Consider the following 14,393-nt stretch of genomic DNA (forward strand, 5'->3'; position numbering starts at 1 on the left):
CAATAGCTAGATACGTATTTTGTATGGTGTCCGAAACAAGCCAGCACAGTAGCTTGCTGAGCTCGGAAAATTGCCAGCATTACTGGTTCCCTACGGTAAATCTACTGTACTAGAATGAGGGAACTATACGAGCAGAGACCCTCGTTTAATCCACTGGTGTTGTCCTTCTCTTCGCCGATGCTTCTCGTCATACAGCCGCTTGGCCAGCTGCTTGTATAAGAAGACTCGCCCCCCGTTGTACCTGATGCTGTGGTCAGAATCAGTAAACCACTGCACTGCCATCCTCTCCGGTGAGATTCCCTCTCCCACCAGCAGATCCACCAACGCGGCGGAATTCTGAAAATGTACATTATCGTCCCCGGTACCATGCTGAATGAGAAACCCACCGCTGACGTTCTTGAACCCCGCCGTCCTGCGAATGGCGCTCGCATTGTATCCTTCCGCGTTGGTCGACAGGGTCTTCATGTACCGCTCAGTGTACATCGAGTCATAAAACCTCCAGTCGGAGACCGGCGCCGTGAGCAGCCCCAGCGAGAATGCACCGCTGCTCGTCTCGAGCACTTTGCCCGTAAGATAGCCGCCGAAGCTCCACCCCCAGATTGCGATGTGATCCGCATCCACCCATGGGATTTTCGCGGCTTCGCGCGCGGCAAAGACCTGGTCTTCGGCTTCCAGGCGACCGAGCTGTTGGGTGACCTGGCAGCGGAATTGACGTCCCTTGTACCCTGTTCCGCGATTGTCGACGGTCCAGGTCACATACTCGAGTTCGGGGTCGGAGGCAATGTACGCGTTAAACCCGAGGCTTTGCCACTTCTTGCTGACTTCCTGGGCGCCTGGACCGCCGTATGGGGTGAACAGGATGGGGTACTTCTTTGCAGGGGAGAAGCCGACTGGAAGTCGCTGCATGACGTTGAGAGTCTCGCCGCTAGGGAGCGCCAGTTCGAAGTAACTGATATTTGGCAGGGCGTATCCCTTGAGCTTTGCAATCACGTCCGCGTTGCTGGTGACGGTGTGGAGTGGCGTCTCGCGGTCTACGGAGCGCAATTCTTGGTAAGGTACATCGGGCCCTTCATACGTTAGGAGGTAGAAATTAGAGTCTGAGGAAAACGACGCAGACCAATAGGCGGGCACGGTGTCGTCGACAAGAGGCGTTATCTCAAAGGTGTTGTATGAGACAGAGTACAGATGGCGTTCCGTGCTGTGGTGCTGAGTCGAGAGATAGTAGATCAGCTGGCGCTTGGTGTCAACGTTTACAATTGAAGACACCTCCCATCCCCCCTGGGTCAAGGGGATTGGGTCGCCACCAGAGATCGGGAACCGATACAGATGCGCCCATCCTGAATGGTCGGAGAGATCAACGTAATAGGAATCACTGGATGCACCGAGAGAACCGATGTACCTCATGGAGAGGGTATTGTCCAGCCAACCATCTGTACCGTCTCGTTCCTGAATGACCCGAGTACTCCCTGTGATAACGTCCACTGCGACGACTTTCTGCTTGTCCTGCACGCGGTTGAACACTTTAACTGCCAAGGTTGAGTGCGTGTCAGTAATCCATGTCACTTCGCCGATGATCAACTCGCTAGGGTCAAACGCATGGATCGGAATGGTTCGCAGATTGTTGTCGCTGAAGCGCACAATGTTCAGCTTCACTTGTGGATTCGTTTGCGAAACTTTGGGATATCTGATCTCTGACTGGCGCGGATACTGAGGAGCCATTTTCTTGTTATCCATATAGTATGGCACTGTGTAGGTCGGAACTCCGGTCTCATTGAAGCTCAGGAAAGCGAGATACTTGGCGTCTGGAGAGAACCACATGGTATGGCGGTTTCCCACTATTTCTTCTTCGTAAATCCAGTCGGGGACGCCATGGAACATGTCGGGTCCGCCATCGTTAGTGATGGGGGTCGCAGTGCCGTTGGCCCAGATGAAAAGGTTGTTGCCCCGGACGAAAGCTATGCTGTCTCCTGTGGTGCTCCAAGCTGCGTATTGGACATCCCCATGCTGATCAGCCACTAGAGGAGTTGTCTGGAAAGAAGCCACGTCCTGAACATAGTAGTTGGCGAAATAGGAATGGCGATATTGCTTGGTGTGGTTCGTGGCCCACAGGACAGAGGAAAGATCAGGGCTGATCCAGTAACTGTAGGAATCCTTTGGAACTCGCTCAGATGGAATAAGCGTCTGCGACTGATTGGTGACGATGCTCTCGACCTTGAGGCTTCCGTCCTTGTCCTTATGGACGTATTCTCCATCGCCGTCGGTAGCGATCCACTTCAGAGCGATGGTCGAAGGGGAGATCACTTCGTCCACTGCCGTCTCATTAAAGGTCAACCGTTGTATGCCACTTCCCGCTGGCGGGTATGGCTTTCTTGGGGGCTCGATGGCCTGGATGAAGCCAGCGAGCAGAAGTGCATAGGTGCAATACTGCATACAACTTATCAGCGGGAGGCTGACCTTGATCCAGTGTACGCACTTACATTCATACTGAAGAGAATCTGTTAAACTGAGAGATGCGAAAAGGGGGAATGGAGTGTTGCACCCGCAGATTGATAAGTCTGAAGCACATCCTTGCATGTTTGGCATGCATGCCAAGACGACGCGGATTTATCAACGGTCAATTAGTGAAGGTTAGTGTTGTAACCCAAGACTTTCCTCGTCAAGGGACCAGGGGAGGAGATGGTAGGAAGCTGTAAGACACGGCGTGGATATTGTGTTGAAGAGTAGTACCCTAACCTCTTCCCAACATACAAAATTCTAGGGGCGAAACGCCCTGGCAAAGTATTTTATAGACCTCAGGCTTTGGGGTCTCGGACTTTCATTCTCATACATACTAAACAAACACATATTGTACATATTACCCTCACGATCTTTCTCAGATCAACTCCAATGGCCACGGCACAGCAGCCACCGTCCCGAGTAGTCCTCCCACCAAAGGCAAAAAGCCCCGCAAGACATTCAGCTTTGTCCATTTCTCCAGCAGCGGCTCCGTTTCCGCACTCTCCTGGGCACTGAGCTCCCCCTTAGACTGCGCCTTTGCGATCAGGGCGTTGTTCGTGGGGATCATCGCGGCCAGCGTATACGGCACGATGCCCAAGGTCAGTGCCGCGGCCACACAGTACAGCATCGAGGCATTGCGCGGCGTCAACGGAGCCAAAGAGGTGCCCCCGCGCACAGCCCATGCGCAGTAGAGAAACGCGGCCGCAGTGGCAGCGGCGATCGGGGGATTCTGTGCTTTACCGCGCTCGTACATATGGCGCCAGGATTTCACGCCCAGTCCGGCGGGCAGCGCATCTTCGCGGATAGTCTTGAGGATGGCGGGGGCCATCAGCATGCTGCAGGAGAGGATGTTGCCTGTGGCGGTTAGAGCCGGACTATCTCGTGGAGGGTGTGAGTGAGTGGCGTACCGGAAAGCCAGGCAGCGCCGGTCAAGCCCAGGGTCTGGGCGACGCGGAATCCGGTCGGACATGTACTCATTTTGGGCTCTGCGATTTGTGAAAGACAATCGAAGTCGGGGTTGGGCCGGGAATGCACGTTGCAGCAGGATGCAGGCAGGGGGTTTTATACTTCCGGCAGCTTAGGGAGTGACGCCATTACTCCCCACCATTGGATCCAGTCAGCCACGAAGGATGTCAGAGATCCACCGATTGATCTCTCTTGACAACTTAGCTTTATCGGTGGTGGAGAATAACTGCTACGGAGGACTTGCTGGTGTCTCGGCTTCTGCGGGTTTTGGAGCGGCCGTCGGGGTTTGTCCTAGGCCTTATACTCCAAGTATGCAAGGCGACCGAGACACGCCTTAAGTCATCTATATCCTTCGCAGATGCTTCCTCAATGTCTTTCGCTACCTGCACAGTTCTCTAGATACTCCAAGAACACGACATTAGACCCTACAACATGGCAGCCCCGTTGCAGTAGGATAATCCGTCTCTGGACACGGACTATTTGCATTTCTGCAGAAGACCCCATTATGGACGTAACAACACGCCGCTCCGCATCATACAATATGCAACGGGGATAGGAAGTCGTCGACGACGTGAAAACGCTCCTCAATCTGAGTCAACTCGTATCTGACTTAACTAGCGCGCCATTAGTGTCGACGGAAATGTATAAATCAGCACCACCCCGTCGGACCGTCCGATCTCCACGATCAAACCATGGCCGCAGCCCGAGAAAATCCCACCCCCACCCTCGTCCCCATAAACCTGCACCACCCGGGGGAATACGTCGAACTGCAAGGCCAACGACGCACCTGCGGCTGGGATTACACCGACAGAGCCCTACTCAACTGGCGCCAAAAGCAAGAAGCAGGTCTCAAGTCCTTCTTCTGGATCGCCATTCCGGGTGACGACGAAGCCGCCAGCGTCATCCGCGCAGGGCATATCTCCCTCGATGCCTACGCTGATCCTCCCGACCCCGAACTAGCCCAGGCCGACCGCTCCATCCTCACCATCCAGACTTTCTTCATCCGTCCGGAGTTCCGCGCGCTGGGGCTGGGCCGTGCGGCCATGGACATGGCCGAGGCGATGGCCGGCCGGGAGCCTTATGGCAGCCCGCGGTGCAAGTATGTCGCTGTGACGACCATGAGTAAGCGGTATTTCTATGATGCGACGGCGGGCGTCGAGGGTACGGGGCTCTGGGAGAGCCTTGGCACGGAAATGCCGCGAGTGCGTGCGGTGGATTGGTATGAGCGACGCGGGTATGTCCGGTGGAAGTCGGAGGCGCGATGGGCCGATGTAGCCCGTGACGGGACGGAGATCAAACTCGTTGCAGACTTCTTGAGGAAGCCGTTAGGGACTTTGTAAGACCGAGGAGCTGCATGACCGTGGCCGAATGAGGGCTCTCTGCATGATTGGCAAGTGGGTATGTATGACGAGTCGGGAGGATGTATCAAGGCAAGGACTAGTCAGAGTTGATACATAACCAAGATGGTCGACCTCAGAATAGTAGACTGGGGTTGGAGGAAAGGAAAGCACTTAGACCCAGGTCAAGTGAAGCAATAGAGCTGGTGGTGTATGCTGCGGCCTCGAGGGTAGAAGAGGTCTACGGGAGGATAGGCTAGGAGGGCATTGGGGGATGTTCAGCCGATCCAAGATATGGCACTTTTAGCATTGAGAATAGTAATGAGAATAGCCATTGTAATGGGTACACAAATGAAGCCGTCAAGCTAACATAGTGAAAGCTTCGAAGAGACCCGAGTGACCAGAGAGTCAAACAAGGTCGGTGGGAGTAATAAGGATTTGAATGGACTTGCAGGCTGAACAGCTGTAACAGGACCAATAGAGTTGTCAGCATCGTCGCGAACTACACAATATCTGAGTGATTGCAAGGCGGATCAGGCCAAGATGACTGTTCGGCTCCATTGCCAAACTTATGCACCTGGATCTGAAGCTTGATCGCACCTCCTGGAACTATATTAGCGGTACCCAGTCCAGATCGAGGGCTTCACTAACCATATCGCGTCTGCTTCCTGATCATGTAGGTCGTCTACGTCTTGCAGTCGGCCCCATGACCTGAGCAGGGCCAACCCGATATAAGATGTCTTCGGGATAAAGCGGATAGAGCAGGTCGCTATGGCCGGGATCAGCAGCACGATTGTCACCAGTCTCAGCCCCGTCATTGTTCCCGGAATGAGCTCCAAGATTGTTACGCGCCAGTGCAGGTCCAGGGCTGGGACCACGATCAGGGCCAGCAGCACCACTGGCAGCGCCAGCATCAAGCTCACTACTAGATCTTCTTCCATCATGATCAAGACCAGGTCTAGGATCGGGTTCTGCACCAGTCCGAACACCAAGATCAAAGTCCACCCCAGCAACGTCATGCCCCATAAGGAATTCGTACCAGAGAGTGCCGATATCGCCGACAGCGGTCAAGAAACTGTCCATAGTGATCGCAAGTAGACTATAAACCCGATTGAACCGATGCTTCGCTTCGCGGTGGTAATATCCCCATATGTTGCATAAGTGGAGGAGACCATCAACAACGGTTCCTAAGAACACTGCCTGTTCATCCTCCGACATCCCCCTTAGGAACTCTACGTACTGCATCATGAGCTGTGCGCACTCCGAAGCTGCATGCAGAGCCGCACGGGCAATCATGAACTCCGGCATTATGGAAAAGTGCAGAAATATCCAGCACCTTTGGGCGAGGGATAGCTGGTCAAACATCGCCCACCATTCCTGAGGGTTGGGGGGGTGAACCGGTCTCATAAGATTCATGACCTTGAAAATCTCATCCTCAAGCCAGTTGGAGGCTCTACCAACAGGAGTAGGCGGAGTAACAAAGTAAACGAAAGACGCAAATGCTACCTGCCATGGTACGGCGAGGAGTTTAAGAACACCTAGAAAGTCTTCCCGGGAAGGCATGATTCGGGTGTTGACTGGAAGTATGGAATGCGAGAGTAAGTTGGAGAGAAGATGGGGGGGATGAATGGGTTGGAAAGCATCGTGGACACAAGTTGATGAAGCTACTATCACTTTGGCAGGCACATTGAAGGACTGCTTGAGGAAGCTACCGCTGATTAGGCTATACAGGTAGGCACGTCTATTCCAGTCGACGAAGTATACCAGATGCAGTGCACGAGAACGATAGTCCGCTTTGCTTCACAGCACTCCGCCTCCACCACCCGGTGAGCCTAGACAGGCAAATGAGGTACCAGCACAGTGGACTATATAATAGCAGCTATATAGCAGCCATGCCATGAGTGAGACATTCTCGATAAACGAATACGACGGGCCTGCCAAGCATCAGTAGCGTCAGGCAGCCAGCCTTACGGGACGATCTCGTCCAGGACGGCGGATACGAATACGATGCGGAGATCTATTTAAGCTGCCTGCCTGCGAGCAGCAACGAAATCTGTCCTCTTCTCAGTCAATGATGCCATGACCAGTGAACCCGAGAGCCCTGCCAGGTATGTCTGTCGTCGCGGTCTGCCCCGTACAGTTAGTGATCGTATCCTTTAGCCAGATCTTCCCCCTGGCCCACCCGCCCCCCAAGACCACGCAATGTCTGCGTTTCACCCCGCGCCTCGTGCTTCAGATCCAGCAGCTCGCCCCGTCAACCGGTCGCCCCGTGCCCGTGCTGGAGGTGCTGCGACCGTCGCGGCTGGCAAAGTGCGTCGACGTCGGGGGCGCCGCCTCGCGCGTGAAGCTCTCCGCCCGCGGCCTGTACATCGCGCAGAGTGAGCCGTACCTGCATCTCGCCGCGAATGCGACCGCCGGGCGATACGACGTCGTCGGCGCGATCCCCGCGCTGTCGGCGTCTGCGGCGCGGGACATGCTGCATCTGGTCTCGTGCGCCGATCCCTGCGCCATCACGTCGACCCCCCGCGGCTATCGGTTTCACCTGCCGGGCGACGACGGCGGCAAGATCCTGGAATGGGCCAAGCGACCTCGGTCGGCGGACGAAGACAAGGGCGATCGGTTCGTACTGGGCATTGTCGCGGCGGAAGATCTACGGCGTCCGTGGCTGGCCACGCTGACGAAACGGGGGCTCAAGGTGCCCCCCTGGGATCGGCCGCAGCGCGAGTATCTCGCGGCCGACGAGGCGACCATCTACACGTGGGTGTTGACGATGGGCGTGTATGTGGCTGCCCGGGAGGGCTGGATAAACGCCGTGTAGCTTACGATTGGCATGATATTCTGTCTGGGACTCGTACTCAAGTGTGTATACGCAGTAGGTACTCGACGCAATTTCACTGAAGCCTCACTGAAGCCTCACTTCGCCAGAGCAGCCTTGACCTGCAGCGCCAGCAGGCGCGAATAATACCGACACAGCGCCAGATTCCCGCCCATGAACCACAACCCGGGGTGACCACTGCGGCGCCACATCACGCGCATCTCGCCCTCGGCGTCCAAGCCCCAAACATCGCCGACGCGGTCGGCAACAGCGTCGCCGAACAGCGCGCGCGCCTGCGTGCGCATATTCTGATACCCGGTCGCAAAGACGATCTCGTCGGCGGCGAGCTCAGACCCGTCGGCGAAGCGCAGCCCGTGCGGCACGACCTCGCTGATTTCCACCCCGTGCTTGACGACGATGTGGCCGTCGGCGATCAGCCGGCTGGCGCCCACATCGATGTAGTAGCCGCCGCCGCGCTGGAGGTACTTCATCAGGAGGCCGGCGTCGTTGGGGCCGCGGTCGACGGCGAAGCCGGCGCGCGCCAGGCCGGCCAGGATGTCGTGGTCGTGCGCGGCCTGCACGCCCGCCACCTTCACCTGCTGCGCCTTGAACAGCTCAGCGGGGATGCTCCACAGGAACAGATCGGCGTCGTCGACGGGCGGGCCCGCCTCCTCGTACAGGCCCTTCAGGGCGATCTCCGTGATCGCCGCCGACGACACCACGCACGTCGAGCTGCGCTGCACCATCGTCACCGCGTACCCCCGCTCGTGGTAGTCCTGCGCAATGTCGTGCCCGGAGTTGCAGCTGCCCACCACCACCGCGGAGCGCCCGCGCCCGCGCGCGTCCGCCGACGCCCCGGGGAAGTCGGCGCTGTGGCACAGCCGCGTCCCCTGGAAGCGGTCCATGCCGGGGATGGCGGGCATGTTCTTCGGGCCGGAGTGGCCCGTCGCCTGGATGATGTGGCGCGGCCGCACGACCCGCACGCCGTCGTCCCCGCCGCGGTGCAGCTCCACCGTCCAGCTGGCCGTGTCGTCGCTCCACCCGGCCGACTGCAGCGTCGTGCGGGTCCACACGTTCAGCTCCAGCAGCTGCGCGTAGCACTCGAGGAAGTCGGCCAGCTTGTCCTTGGGCGTGAACACCGGCCACGTCGACGGGAACGGCAGGTACGGCAGGTGGTCGAACCACACCGGGTCGTGCAGCACCAGCTGGTGGTAGCGGGAGCGCCAGTTGTCGCCGATGCGGGCCTCGCGGTCGACAACGAGGGCGTCAACGCCGAGCATCTTGAGGCGTGCCGCTATCGAGAGGCCCGCCTGTCCGGCACCTGTGTGTCGTTAGCTACCGCACTCTGTAGATATGTTGTTGCTGGGGGGGGGGGAAGGAATGGGTAGGGGAATAGGCACCGATGATCAGCACCGGCGGCTCCTGGCCGTCAAAGTTGGCGTCGGCGGCACGACGATCCTGCCAGTTTCTGCGGTCCTGCTGGGCGCCATGTTGGGCACCAAGGGGACGCCGGTGGGAGACGTTCTCGGCGACGTCCTTGAGCTCCTGCAGGGAGGTGAAGACGGTGAAGATGCGCCAGTCGCCCGGGCGCGGTTCGGCCAGCCGGACGATGCCCTTCCCGGAGCCGACCTGTGCGGTGACGGTGACGAAGAACTCGATGCCGGTGACGTCGCCAAAGGCGTCAATGGGGCCGACGTGCGGTGCACGCAGGGGCGAGGACCGGTCGAGCGTGAGTTGGAACGGCGCGGGGTGGTGTTCCTGCAGGAAGGCGGCGATGTTCTGGCGGCCTTTGATGGTGTGGAAGTCGAACGAGATGGCCAGATGGTCCCGCCAGAAGCCATCGTCTAGAAAGAGCTGCGACAGGGCGTGGTAGTCCTGCTTGGCGGCGGCGGCATTGAGCTGGTCGAGGATGGCGGAGGCGACCTGGTCAGCGTCGACGGAGGTGGACGAGCAAGTGGGAGGGAATGAGCCGACGGGGACATTAAAAGAGCCCGGCTCAATGCGGTCCTTGGAGGGGATAGTCATGGCGAAGAGAGTGGGAGGTTATTGGAGGAGGTGCAGAGAGGATGAAGTATGAAGCATCTGGCGGGGTTTATATAGTCGACTACCCCGCTTGGGCGGGTCTGGTGGCTGAATCGGTGCATCTAGATTGTAGCATTGGGTATGAGTATATCTGATGGATTATTATATCTGAGATTTGATGTGAAGCACGGCATGGGCTGGAGTAGGACCCTGACCTACAAAGTAAAGATATATATATATATGCATACTTCTAGAAGGACGAAGTATACGAAAGTATATAGGAGACACTCGACTAGCCGTATCTATAAATCATCCCGAGAACCGGTTAATAAGCAGCATCATTGGTCTAGTGGTAGAATTCATCGTTGCCATCGATGAGGCCCGTGTTCGATTCACGGATGATGCATTCTTTTTTGCTCTCCATTTTTTTTTTGTTGGAATCATCTCTATTCGCTGCAAAGGCATAAAACAAAACATTAGATACACGGGTATATACTCTATACTACACTCCACTCGCACTCCGCCCCCGTAGCCGAACAGCATATTGACTCTTCCACCCCATCCGGCCCAGCGCCAACGTTTCCAGCGTCTCGCTGCGCCCTCCCCAGAGTTGACCCCGGCCGTCCGGGCCACGCTGCACGGGCGGAATCCAAAAGTGCGTCACCACCGCCCCAAGGATCATGCACGCGCTGAAGACGATCAGGATCCAGCCGTGCCGGATCGTCGGCTCGTCACCCACGCCCGTGCCGAAGTTGTAGTACGCCGAGAATACCTGCACCAGGATGGAGCCGAGCTTCCCGGCCCCGGCGCTGATGCCGTGGCATGTCGCGCGGTACCGGGTGGGGAAGATCTCGGCCGGGATCATGTAGGTGGTTGCGTTGGGGCCTATCAAAGGATTAGCAGGACGAGATCCTCGTTGTCAGGAAGGAGCGCTACCAAAGTTGAACAGGACCTGGCCCAGAATGTACAGGACCACTGCAACGGGCCCTTCTTTGTGCACCGTGATGAACATGGTGCCGAGGGCGATGAAATGGGCGGCCAGCGCCAGGAAGCCATACTTCTGGAGCCCGACGCGGTCGAGCTTGGGGATAACAAGGATGAGGAGGAGACCGCCGACGAAGCTGCCGACGTTGAGGATCACCAGGGCGTGGGTCGAGCAGTCCAGGAACATCTGGTAAAAGTCGGCGGACGGGGCGTCATCGGTTTGCCAGATCGGGGCGGGTCCGTGGAGGTGCAGGGACCCCCAGGTTTTGGCGAGGAACTGCGGGTTGGACAGACCGATGCCGTAGAACCCAAAGTCGAGGAGCAGCCAGGCGAGGGAGGTCGCGAGGAGCGTGCGCCAGTTGCCTTCCGTCCAGAAGTACTGGAGGATGTCGCGCTTGGTGAGGTGCCAGTGGGAGTTGAGGGTGGCGGGCTGGACGATGGCGGTCTGCGAGGGGGAGCGTCCCTCGTAGACGGATTGGCTGGCCAGAGAGATGGCCGGGAGAGGGAGGTGGCTCCAACTGTCGCTGTCGGGGAAGGGCGAGGTGGTGATGGACGGGGTGGGATCATTGAAGAGCGTGGTGGCGTCGAACTCGGCCTTGACCGGGTCGTCGTCGATCTCGAGGAGAAAGCGGGGGGTCTCCGGGATCACGAATCGGAAAAGGGTCGCGATGACGCCGGGAACGACGCCGACACCAATGACCCATCGCCACATGCTGTCGGCGGTGCGAGGGAGATCGTCGTGGCCGTGACTTCGGCTGACGGCGACGACAACAAGGGAGACTAGGTTGCCGGCGATCTGCCCGAGCGGTTGCATGAAGAAGACGGAAGCCATCATGCGGGCCCGGTGTTTGGTGGGGGCAAATTCCGCCGTGATGACCGCGGAGAGCGGGTAATCGGCCCCGACGCCGATGCCGACGATGATCTTCCACCAGACTAGCCAGGCGAAGATGTTCATGCTGTTATGGACGCCGGTGGAGGACATGAGGACCCCCAGGGTGGAGGTGATGAGGAGGACGAGCTCGACGCCGTACATCTTCTTGCGTCCGTTGCGATCGGCGAGGTACCCGAAGAGGACCTGACCCAGCAGGGTTCCGGCGAGGGTGGCGATGTTGATGCAGGTGAGATGCATGGAGGAGACCTCGTCGCGCCAGTAGACAAAGGAAAGCATGGGGAGGGCGATGTTGCTGGCGAAGAGCTGGAGGAGTCAGACGATGGAAGGAGATAGACTCGTCGGAGAAGATATGACCCACGGTATAACCATCGAGGAAGAAGCCGACCCCGGCTACGAAGACAACGACCCATTGATAGGACTGGCGATCAATGGTCTCGTAGACCTGACGCATGCGCACATGGCGATCCTGCGGGGGACGTTAGCCGGGGACGCAACGGGGACAAAGAGAGACTCCGGACCTGTTCATGGTCGAAATCCCGGGCCCGATCCGTCTTATAGAGGCGAGTAGTACGGAATTTGGACATGACGCAGGGACATGACGCAGGGGGGAGACGATGACAGCAGGAAGAATGTGGAGGAGGAGGAGGAGGAGCAGGAGGAGAGGTGGGATTGTTTATACACCATAGAAGGATGATGCGGCAGGCGACTAACCCGTTGGGGTTAGCCCCCGCGGTGCCAAACGGGCGGACCAGTCAAGACTCCACGTGGGTGGAGAACACGAGAACATGCGGGCGATCCGGCCTGCCATTGGCCGCAGCGCGACTATATTGTCGCCTCAACAAACTGGCAGAAACGGATGCGATCTAGGCCGTCCAGTAGTCAGCACGAGTCCTCCGAAAGTTTGATTCCTCCGACATTACATACCCCCGTCGTCCAGAAACTGAATTTGCAGCGTCCGCATCTCCGCCAGAATCTCAAAGTTTGGCCGCAGGTCCAGCACCACCGGGCGTCCGGCTCGTCTCGGGGGCGTAACACTGCCCACGCAGTTGACTAACGCCCGTCAGCAGCCACTCATCTCCGGAAATCACTCGCAGACCTACGCGGGATCGAGACGTAGCGCTTGAGCTCCCGTCGCTGCGCATTCGCAAAGAACAACATCACCTGTCGGCCATGAGACCCCCGGAGGATCCTCAGATTCTGACTGATGCACTCTTCCCCCCGGCCTTTCGACTTGGCCTCGGCGATCCCCGCGATGAAGACCAGCTTCGACGCCAGGATCAGTTCTTGGAGCTGAACACAGTCTGCGGACGGTCAGCATCCGACAACCGACAGGACCGGACACCCTACCTTGCCATTCCTCAAATGTGTAGGACAACTGAGTCGTAAACACCGTATGCGCCGTCTGGATGGTCTGGTCTTCCAGGAAGGAGATTCGGAGGCAGGGTTCATCGGGGAGGATGGGGTGTTCCAAATGGGGGACCGGGAGTTTTGTCGTGTGGACTGCGTTGATGAGCCAAGGCCACCACCCATCCTCACGAGGACTCACATGTATGCACAAAAGGCGTCTGCTGGCCAACCCCCCCGCCCAGCTCCAGACTCTTCAGACTGCCCCCGGCGTCCTTGCGGACGTCGATATACGTGTATCGTAACCGGAAGAGTTTACTGCTTCGAACAAAGGACCTGACCGTCTGTTAGAAGTATGCCCATCGTCTGTGCCTCCAACACAACCACATACACAGTTACCGCCGGGCTCAGCGGGAGCCGGACGATCTCATCGTAGTAGTTCGCCGGGGACGGTCGGGACCACGACCCCGGCGAGGTGGCCGGGCTGAGCGGCGGAGGGAATTGCGGCGAGGAGATCAAACTGGCGGAACCGGAGGAGCGGGTTGAGGCCGAAATGGTGCTGGGCGTTCGCGCGGGGGGCAGCGGCCAGTCGTCGGCTTCGAGGAGGGACTGCGGTCGACTCATCGTCCAAGGTGCAGGCTGTATATCCAGCGTGCAGTTCGCAGCCCAGCCCAGCTCAGCTCAGCTCAGCGTAACGGTTACGATGAAAATGGCCTGACAGCTGGAGGTTGACGATCTGGTGGAACCAAGAGTTGATCGACGGGTGGGAGGGCTTTGTCGTCATGGTTCTTTGAGATGTAGCGGTGCAGGGTCATCGGCCAGCGACGCTTCGGACGAAGAAATCGACTGGCTTTTCTTGTGATCTGGAGCTGGACCAGAGGCCGTGGGGACGGAACAGCCACGCGCGTACGCCGGAGACCTCGAAGGAGGTGGAAACCATCCATTCTGCCATGTGTTGGGATAACGTACAGGGGAGGAAACCCATGGCGGATCTCCCGCGGGGAACGTGCGCAAATGGATGGCTGTGATTTCTTGCCGGGACCCACGCCAGAGGAACGGGATGCGGACGTCCATGGTTGGCGTGGACCGAAGGAGATAGTTCGGAGATTATGTATGTCGTAGAGAGAGAGCAGTGAGGATGTCGAGGGAGGAGGGAGTAAGTAGGCTTAGTCAGCATTAGTCTATCGAACTAGTTATCTATCATGGACATCGTCAGACATCCCAAACATTCCATATGCAACACCGTCCAAGCTAAATCCCAAACATCGATGCAGTACACACTCTATACAGCCACGCAGCGGCCACAGGTATCGACCGTCCAACATGCTCCCCGCAGCCGGTCCAGTCAACCACCCCATTAATATATGTACTGATGCAAGAAAATAACACCTTCTGGTCGCCAGTCAGAGTCGGCTCGATCCAGATCCAGATCCATCCAACGCCAGGGTCGGTGCTCACCTGAAATCTAATAACACACAATATTACAAACAAGGACGGTCGCTATGATGGGTATTGGACGAACGACGGAAGAAGGAAG

At 57.8% G+C, this 14,393-nt stretch overlaps 8 protein-coding genes and 1 non-coding gene across 9 annotated transcripts; 3 read left to right on the plus strand and 6 right to left on the minus strand.

Annotated features, from left to right (window-relative positions):
* Positions 1 to 16: 16 nt before the first annotated feature.
* Positions 17 to 2,502, minus strand: dppIV (prolyl dipeptidyl peptidase DppIV). Its single transcript, XM_073689581.1, has 2 exons — positions 2,478 to 2,502; positions 17 to 2,424 (listed from the first exon to the last, which is right to left on the minus strand). The coding sequence occupies exons 1-2, from the start codon at positions 2,481 to 2,483 to the stop codon at positions 124 to 126; spliced, it is 2,307 nt and encodes a 768-aa protein (XP_073548585.1). The 5' UTR covers positions 2,484 to 2,502; the 3' UTR covers positions 17 to 123.
* Positions 2,503 to 2,872: 370 nt separating this feature from the next.
* On the minus strand, positions 2,873 to 3,474 carry BDV59DRAFT_201583 (DUF1772 domain-containing protein; the record flags this gene model as incomplete). Its single annotated transcript, XM_073693838.1, has 2 exons — positions 2,873 to 3,351; positions 3,405 to 3,474. The coding sequence occupies 2 exons, from the start codon at positions 3,472 to 3,474 to the stop codon at positions 2,873 to 2,875; spliced, it is 549 nt and encodes a 182-aa protein (XP_073548586.1).
* A 586-nt stretch (positions 3,475 to 4,060) lies between these two features.
* Positions 4,061 to 5,112, plus strand: BDV59DRAFT_24395 (uncharacterized protein). The gene has a single exon (XM_073696045.1). It carries the CDS (start codon positions 4,155 to 4,157, stop codon positions 4,800 to 4,802), a length of 648 nt encoding a protein of 215 aa, XP_073548587.1. The 5' UTR covers positions 4,061 to 4,154; the 3' UTR covers positions 4,803 to 5,112.
* Positions 5,113 to 6,635, minus strand: BDV59DRAFT_24394 (uncharacterized protein). The gene is made up of 2 exons (XM_073696044.1): positions 5,451 to 6,635; positions 5,113 to 5,402 (listed from the first exon to the last, which is right to left on the minus strand). Exon 1 carries the CDS (start codon positions 6,360 to 6,362, stop codon positions 5,472 to 5,474), a length of 891 nt encoding a protein of 296 aa, XP_073548588.1. The 5' UTR covers positions 6,363 to 6,635; the 3' UTR covers positions 5,113 to 5,402; positions 5,451 to 5,471.
* Positions 6,636 to 6,878: 243 nt separating this feature from the next.
* BDV59DRAFT_201586 (uncharacterized protein) lies at positions 6,879 to 7,617 on the plus strand (the record flags this gene model as incomplete). The annotated part of the gene is made up of 2 exons (XM_073693839.1): positions 6,879 to 6,907; positions 6,960 to 7,617. 2 exons carry the CDS (start codon positions 6,879 to 6,881, stop codon positions 7,615 to 7,617), a joined length of 687 nt encoding a protein of 228 aa, XP_073548589.1.
* Positions 7,618 to 7,664: 47 nt separating this feature from the next.
* BDV59DRAFT_24392 (flavin-containing monooxygenase) lies at positions 7,665 to 9,879 on the minus strand. Its single transcript, XM_073696043.1, has 2 exons — positions 9,015 to 9,879; positions 7,665 to 8,935 (listed from the first exon to the last, which is right to left on the minus strand). Exons 1-2 carry the CDS (start codon positions 9,637 to 9,639, stop codon positions 7,713 to 7,715), a joined length of 1,848 nt encoding a protein of 615 aa, XP_073548590.1. The 5' UTR covers positions 9,640 to 9,879; the 3' UTR covers positions 7,665 to 7,712.
* A 92-nt stretch (positions 9,880 to 9,971) lies between these two features.
* Positions 9,972 to 10,042, plus strand: BDV59DRAFT_t85. The gene has a single exon. It is a non-coding gene; the product is annotated as a tRNA-Gly (tRNA).
* A 54-nt stretch (positions 10,043 to 10,096) lies between these two features.
* BDV59DRAFT_24418 (phosphate transporter) lies at positions 10,097 to 12,215 on the minus strand. Its single transcript, XM_073696048.1, has 4 exons — positions 12,031 to 12,215; positions 11,871 to 11,978; positions 10,573 to 11,815; positions 10,097 to 10,521 (listed from the first exon to the last, which is right to left on the minus strand). Exons 1-4 carry the CDS (start codon positions 12,094 to 12,096, stop codon positions 10,139 to 10,141), a joined length of 1,800 nt encoding a protein of 599 aa, XP_073548591.1. The 5' UTR covers positions 12,097 to 12,215; the 3' UTR covers positions 10,097 to 10,138.
* Positions 12,062 to 13,573, minus strand: BDV59DRAFT_24500 (uncharacterized protein). The gene is made up of 6 exons (XM_073696051.1): positions 13,248 to 13,573; positions 13,059 to 13,192; positions 12,860 to 13,012; positions 12,613 to 12,813; positions 12,437 to 12,562; positions 12,062 to 12,375 (listed from the first exon to the last, which is right to left on the minus strand). The coding sequence occupies exons 1-6, from the start codon at positions 13,478 to 13,480 to the stop codon at positions 12,335 to 12,337; spliced, it is 888 nt and encodes a 295-aa protein (XP_073548592.1). The 5' UTR covers positions 13,481 to 13,573; the 3' UTR covers positions 12,062 to 12,334.
* Between the last annotated feature and the right edge of the window lie 820 nt (positions 13,574 to 14,393).

The sequence above is a fragment of the Aspergillus ambiguus genome (genome assembly GCF_047715705.1).
Source record: "Aspergillus ambiguus strain CBS 117.58 unplaced genomic scaffold BDV59scaffold_13, whole genome shotgun sequence".
Classification (NCBI taxonomy): domain Eukaryota; kingdom Fungi; phylum Ascomycota; class Eurotiomycetes; order Eurotiales; family Aspergillaceae; genus Aspergillus; species Aspergillus ambiguus.

Bases quoted from the DNA above. Each gene is read 5' to 3' on its own strand.
- BDV59DRAFT_24392 (XM_073696043.1), bottom strand. From the start codon at position 9,639: ATGACTATCCCCTCCAAGGACCGCATTGAGCCGGGCTCTTTTAATGTC. The intron at 8,936-9,014 runs GTGCCTATTCCC...AACGACACACAG, and splicing joins GCCGCCGGTGCTGATCATCG to GTGCCGGACAGGCGGGCCTC.
- BDV59DRAFT_24394 (XM_073696044.1), bottom strand. From the start codon at position 6,362: ATGCCTTCCCGGGAAGACTTTCTAGGTGTTCTTAAACTCCTCGCCGTA.
- BDV59DRAFT_24418 (XM_073696048.1), bottom strand. From the start codon at position 12,096: ATGTCCAAATTCCGTACTACTCGCCTCTATAAGACGGATCGGGCCCGG. The intron at 11,979-12,030 runs GTCCGGAGTCTC...CGTCCCCCGCAG, and splicing joins GGGATTTCGACCATGAACAG to GATCGCCATGTGCGCATGCG. The intron at 10,522-10,572 runs GTAGCGCTCCTT...ATCCTTTGATAG, and splicing joins CCAGGTCCTGTTCAACTTTG to GCCCCAACGCAACCACCTAC.
- BDV59DRAFT_24500 (XM_073696051.1), bottom strand. From the start codon at position 13,480: ATGAGTCGACCGCAGTCCCTCCTCGAAGCCGACGACTGGCCGCTGCCC. The intron at 12,814-12,859 runs GTAGGGTGTCCG...GACCGTCCGCAG, and splicing joins CACATTTGAGGAATGGCAAG to ACTGTGTTCAGCTCCAAGAA. The intron at 12,563-12,612 runs GTAGGTCTGCGA...GACGGGCGTTAG, and splicing joins GCGCTACGTCTCGATCCCGC to TCAACTGCGTGGGCAGTGTT.
- BDV59DRAFT_24395 (XM_073696045.1), top strand. From the start codon at position 4,155: ATGGCCGCAGCCCGAGAAAATCCCACCCCCACCCTCGTCCCCATAAAC.